At 40.9% G+C, this 6,145-nt stretch overlaps 1 protein-coding gene across 1 annotated transcript; it reads right to left on the bottom strand.

Annotated features, from left to right (window-relative positions):
* Positions 1-291: 291 nt before the first annotated feature.
* On the bottom strand, positions 292-5,873 carry LOC126191532 (ejaculatory bulb-specific protein 3-like). The gene is made up of 2 exons (XM_049932436.1): positions 5,664-5,873; positions 292-582 (listed from the first exon to the last, which is right to left on the bottom strand). Exons 1-2 carry the CDS (start codon positions 5,857-5,859, stop codon positions 386-388), a joined length of 393 nt encoding a protein of 130 aa, XP_049788393.1. The 5' UTR covers positions 5,860-5,873; the 3' UTR covers positions 292-385.
* Positions 5,874-6,145: the final 272 nt, after the last annotated feature.

Below are 6,145 nucleotides of genomic sequence, written 5' to 3'. Positions count from 1 at the left end.
TATTAAAGTCTCATGAAATAGTGATAACAGTGATGATACTTAAAAATATCTTAGTTTTACAGGCGAAACACAGTTGAATCAATCTGTTATTACCCCACAGAAAAATTTATCTTAGAATTCAGTGGGGTGATTACTACTAAGTTTGGAACCACTGTTACACATTATGATTTAAACACGGTTACAGAAAATTGGGACTTGTTGAGGGATTCATATTTTGAAGCAGGAAAATAACAAACAACCTAAAAAACTATAAAACACAAATTTAACCATAAAAGTTTATTTCATATCGCATATATAATAACATTGTGAACAGGTGTGAGCTTAAAAATTCCGTTTATTGAACAAATAGGATGAAGTTGTCACATGACTCGGACTGGCGTGGCTCTCATATATTGACGCGATGCTGGTTCCAGGTCTCAGCGTGATGCTTCGTGTACTCGCCCGTCGGGTCGAACTTGGCCTTCAGCTTGGCCCATTCTGCAGGGTACTTGTCTGTGATGTGCTTCAGGGCCTTGACAGCCCTCTCCAGGTGGCTAGGCGTGCAGTCCCCGCATCCCGTCGCAAACACTTTCGGCAGCCTGCCTGTAGCAATGTGACAGAAAATCATGTGAAAAAGTTTTATTGCCAACGACACAAGGAGCGCGACAGGGCTGCAAGATTTTGCCACGTCACGTTTAATATTCTTATAGACTTATATTTACAGTCACCGTCGGATTGTTCATCTTTTCGTTGGCTGATACTCGCTAACACCAAGTACTAACAATAGATGTTGTACGGCCTGACTAGGAGTTACTTAGGACTGAGCAGCGAAAGAAAAAGGCTACGAGGAGCACGAGTTCTCCAGAAGCCGCTGTCAGCTAAAGGCGCATGTAAAGGGTCTTGACATGATTTGCAGGAGTGGGCTTTTATTGCCATGAGAGAGAAAAGGGCATGGTGGTGGTGATTTATCATGCACTGTAGTGAAGTCAGCGCGTGTGGGAATTTATTCTTTGTGGGGGGAATAATACTTCAGAATACCAAACCTGGAGACAGAGCGTCGTAGGGAGAAGAAAGCGAGAGGACATGCTTGTATTGCGAAGAAATGCGCGGAATGACAAATGATGGTCATGAGTTGACCTCTGAGGAATCCTCTCATAGTAAGTGCTTGAGCACTCTTAACGCTGTAAGGCGGAAAGATGTTTTTGTTTGGCAGAGTTTTAAGGTTTTATGAGTGGAAATGGAACCTTATAGAAAATCCGGAGGGGGCGTGATCTTCAGGTGATTGCCTCCAAAATTTTGCCCCTGTAGGGGAAGGTAATGTTTTTGTAACGGTCACTGCGATTCGCCGCCAGAGTGGAAACACAGGCACTTCGGGCCCAGTAGGGACAGAGTGTGGTGTGAACAAGGCCTTCCCTCCAGGGATTGGCAAAGGGCACATCCCTGTCGATACTGATCGAGACGTTTCCCTCTGACACATAAGCAAGAGAGCTTCCTGGTTAGAGTCACAGAAGAGAATCTGGCAGTTAGATTTTTAGAACTATTCAGTTCGTGACAAGGAGCAAATGAAGTCGATTGTCAGGTCAGTAAGAATGTTCTTATTGTGTTTATTCGAGTGACGATTGTTTAGCTCTCTGTGGAATCTTACTTCTCTAAACTGCATCTATACTTGAGAACACGTGACGCGAGCTTCTGTTTCTGTCTAGTGAGTAAACAGATATATTGACTTGTGTTCTGAGTTGTACTGAGGTAATTTCAACTCTTGTTGTTGTGGTCTTCAGCTCTCCATGCTACTCTATCCTGTGTAAGCTTCTTCATCTCCCAGTACCTACTGCAACCTACATCCTTCTTAATCTGTTTGTATAGCTACTGTATGGGAGTCGAATTGCAACCAAACCGTGTACGTCACAGTCGCTGATGCTCCACTGAGCAGATCAGCGGTGCAGTACAACTGCTGTCCGCACATCAGTATATGATACGTGCACTGCAGTCCGACAGCCCCAGAAACACTCCCTGTAAGTGTGACGAGTTCCATTTGCTTCCTCATCTAATGTCCGCCTAATAATTCTCATTTCATAAGATAAATTTTCAATCCCTCTTTTTTGTCTTTGATTTCTCATCGGTTTCCTTGGTAGCTTACTTGGTTTTCCAAGGTTGTTATTCCTAACCGCTAAACACTGACACTCATTAATATACATTAACGTTATATGAGTGCAGTGCAACTAACATACTCCGTTTTCATGGCGTTATTGTTTAAATATTACTTCTGCACTGGTAAGCGTTCCTAGCAAGCGTGATATAGAACCACAAGTAAGTGAAGGAAAGTGTTCGCGTCAAACGTAAAGTTGACATTATAAAGAAAGCAAGACTGAAAAACAGAAAATTTGCAGAATAAAAGGATAACGACGTTTGCCCCAAAGCTCATGGTGTAGGTCAGAATGTTAACACCTATACAGACAATGTAATGCTTATGTATACAATGTTTTTACTCTTTGTTGTTTATTTGGTTTTCCACTTAATAAACTTAGATATTAATCCAAAATGTATTAAGGTTATATTCTACATTCGACTTGCTAGGAATCTAGAGCTATTTTCGCGACTGTTTTGTACTTTTAGACATATCGCAAGAGCTGTAATGAACATGATCTTCAGATGAAGATCAATATCTAATTTATAATGAATTCATATCCATTTCATCTAAGATGAACAGGCCTAGAATAACACAGAAGCGTAAAAATGAAGAGAAAACGAGGAAATCATAGTAACGTATCTTCCCTAAACGGTTCAAGTGCAAGAAGAGGGTATGTAAAAATGCTTTCGCTTCTACGTACAGTGTGAGTGGTGGTAGAATGAGAAGAATAAGAAAACTTCTATCCCTTAGAGCATCAACATTATACAAAAGATGCAAATCGACATCAGGATATGCTACACCAGTCAGACATGCCTACCAGGTTCAGGTCCCGAGAAGAATGAATCATACGAGTCCGTAACGTTTTGATTTTACATGAAGATCGTCCATAAAAGCTTTGATTTGAAATTTGAACAACCCCCAGATTGATATCTGTTGGGTTTGTGAATGGTTGAACGTCAAAATTATAGGGCCTCATCTCAACACCGAAAGAGCTGATGCAGGGGACTCAGTACCAGGTTAAGGAAGTTTATTTCAAACAGGAAGAAGCTGAAGAATTAACGAAATCTAATAAGTCTGTATCTGGGTTACCGTTGGATTTCGTGCTAAAAGTAATACTCCCTGTAACTCCAATGCAAGAAAACACCTACCTACGCGAATTATCAGTGTATGTTTTTAGCGTACGGTCTTAAAACCAACACGGCCAGAACCGACCTTTACCACGAAGGTACTTTGAGGAAAGGACCTATTGAGGTTTCTAGTTTCTTCTTCATTATGTTGAAGATTAAGTCAGCCACAAAGTAAAACATCTGAATGTCCTTGCAGATGGATCTGGCACAAAAATAACTGACTTATTGGTGTCTTACTTATGTTGGTGGATGTCGGGTGGCTGAAACACTAACGAATTGTTTCCCAATTAGGAGTCACTTATACCTACGAGGTGATAAGAAATTCAGCATGATGAATAGAAAGATTAAACTCATTTACCATAACTACATTGTTAAAGAATATGGACAGCTTATTCTACAGTATGGATTTCAATGTAAGTTTCCAGTAAAAGTGGTTGAGACCAGTGACGTGAAGAACGTGTATGAGTGGTGTCCTCAGCACTATCAAAAGTATCGAAAGCTTGTTCTTGCTGAAGATACCAAAGGAACCAATGCGTTACCATGCAAGAAAGACAAATTTTTTGGTCTCACAAGAAAACTGATTTCTATTAATGACAAACGTGACAGGTATAGTGAGAGCAATTCCCCTCGTTGGTGGGTTGGCAGTATCAACGTTCAACATCTCAAAACGAGTTTCAGCTGCCTGTTGTTGTTGTGCTCTTCACCCCTGAGACTGGTGTGATGCAGCTCTCCATGCTGTACAAGCTTCTTCATCTCCCTGTACCTACTGCAACCTACATCCTTCTGAATCTACTTAGTGTATTCATCTCTTGGTCTCCCTCTACGATTTTTACCCTCCAATACCAAATTTGTGATCCCTTGATGCCTCAGAACATGTCCTACCAATCGGTCCCTTCTTCTCGTCAAGTTGTACCACAAACTCCTCTTCTCCCTAATTCTATCAATACCTCCTCATTAGTTATGTGATCTACCCATCAAATCTTCAGCATTCTTCTGTAGCACCAAATTTCGAAAGCTTCTATTCTCTTCCTGTCCAAACTATTTATCGTCCATGTTTCACTTCCATACATGGCTACACTCCATACAAATACTTTCAGAAACGAGTTCCTGACACTTAAATCTATACTCGATGTTAACAAATTTCTCTTCTTCAGAAACGCTTTCCTTGCCATTGCCAGTCTATATTTTATATCTTCTCTACTTCGACCATCGTCAGTTATTTTGCTCCCCAAATAGCAAAACTCCTTTACTACTTTAAGTGTCTCATTTCCTAATCTAGTTCCCGCAGCATCGCCCGACTTAATTCGACTACATTCCATTATCCTCGTTTTGCTTTTGTTGATGTTCATCTTATATCCTCGTTTCAAGACACAGTATTTTACAGCTGTGACTTATTAAAGTGATAGTTCGGTAATTTTCACATCTGTCAACACCTGCTTTCTTTGGGATTGGAAGCTGCCTATCTTGCGTTAAGATTCTACAACGAATATGCCTCTTTCAGGCGAGAGTGAAAGGAACGTATTAGGAGATTTGGACCTTACCAGCCTCAAAAAACTAAGGCGAAAAATTTTTGGACTAGAAAAGCATAACATTGTGATGATCGTGAATACTTGCATGTTGTACAATTTTTGTTTGCGTATGTATCATACATCTATTGGAACACATATTGTACTCCATTTTTTATTAATATATTAATAAATTGCAGAAACACGCTATTCATTGAAATTCAGTTAATACAGAAAGCCTCGTGTGCTCACTTTTGTGCAAACACCTCATGTCCAATAATTATACATATTAATAATTCTGCCTCTTTAATATGCATGTGGAATAATTTCGGCCAAGAATAACTTAAAGCGTAGCAGAAAATGTGGAATTTTTCTCAAGAACTTTCATTTCTTAGTCCTTCTGATAAATACGTTTTGCTTCTTCTAAAAAATTTATGGAGCTGCATGTAAGAGCTTTCCTACTTTATTAGTTCAATTTCCAAGAACATTTCTGGATAGGACACGAAATTTTCAATATGATGGAACACCAAAATCTTCAGATGGGTGTAATATTACTTGAGTAGGGTAAGAAAATATGTCTTCGTTGCACCATATGATTAGGCTGTTGACGATCTGTTGTTGCTCTTAGGGGAAACCCATCTTCTCCATATTACAATTAGGCACATGACAAGGAATAGAAACGATGTCTCTTGAAGGGATTGTATAAAATCTCCTAGGCAAACATACAGAATTGTATTTACTAACATTCTGCACGATCTGATGAGTTTGAAAATGGGAGCGCTGCGCCATATTCCGTGAGAGTATTAATCAATCGAAGAACTGTAGCTACCAGGCTAACAGGAACAGAGCTTTGACGAAGGTGAACAATGGAAGAAAGACAAGACAGAGGCACCAGAAAGAGGGAATCTTAGCTTCCGCACTTACGTTTGATCTCCTTTCCCTCTGCGGTGCACTTTCCGTCGTCTGCATTGAGCATGCACTGGGTGTAGGATATCAGGAGGTGGTCGTTGTTGAGGATCTCGTCCAGGTCCAAGTTGTCCAGCGTGTCTTGCGGCGCGGCTTGCGCCGAAACAGCAACGGCAGCGACCAGGCAACAGTAGAAGATCAGGTTTCTCGCCATGGCTACCGCTGTGCTCCACCCAGACTGTGGGGTGCGGTGTCTGGTGAGCCCATTTTATACTGCTGCTCTGGCGTACGAGTACAGGTGACGAGATAACAGGGTAATGAGGTGGCGCGCCTTGGGCAAGAACAAGTACTCGCACCTGTGATAGTGCGCAAACTGCATGGGTTTTTATCAAATCACACGACCTTGCATAGCCCGTTCTCGCTGTATTAACCAACCAGCACACTACAGTTTCGGAGCTAGCAAACTAATCGACGTATGTAATGAACAATACTTGTAGAAT

Source organism: Schistocerca cancellata, chromosome 6, assembly GCF_023864275.1.
Source record: "Schistocerca cancellata isolate TAMUIC-IGC-003103 chromosome 6, iqSchCanc2.1, whole genome shotgun sequence".
Lineage (NCBI taxonomy): Eukaryota > Metazoa > Arthropoda > Insecta > Orthoptera > Acrididae > Schistocerca > Schistocerca cancellata.
The sequence above is the reverse complement of the archived record's forward strand: the minus strand, read 5'-3'. Positions and strand labels throughout refer to the sequence as shown.

Bases quoted from the DNA above. Each gene is read 5' to 3' on its own strand.
- LOC126191532 (XM_049932436.1), bottom strand. From the start codon at position 5,859: ATGGCGAGAAACCTGATCTTCTACTGTTGCCTGGTCGCTGCCGTTGCT. The intron at 583-5,663 runs GTAAGTGCGGAA...ACATTGCTACAG, and splicing joins AGAGGGAAAGGAGATCAAAC to GCAGGCTGCCGAAAGTGTTT.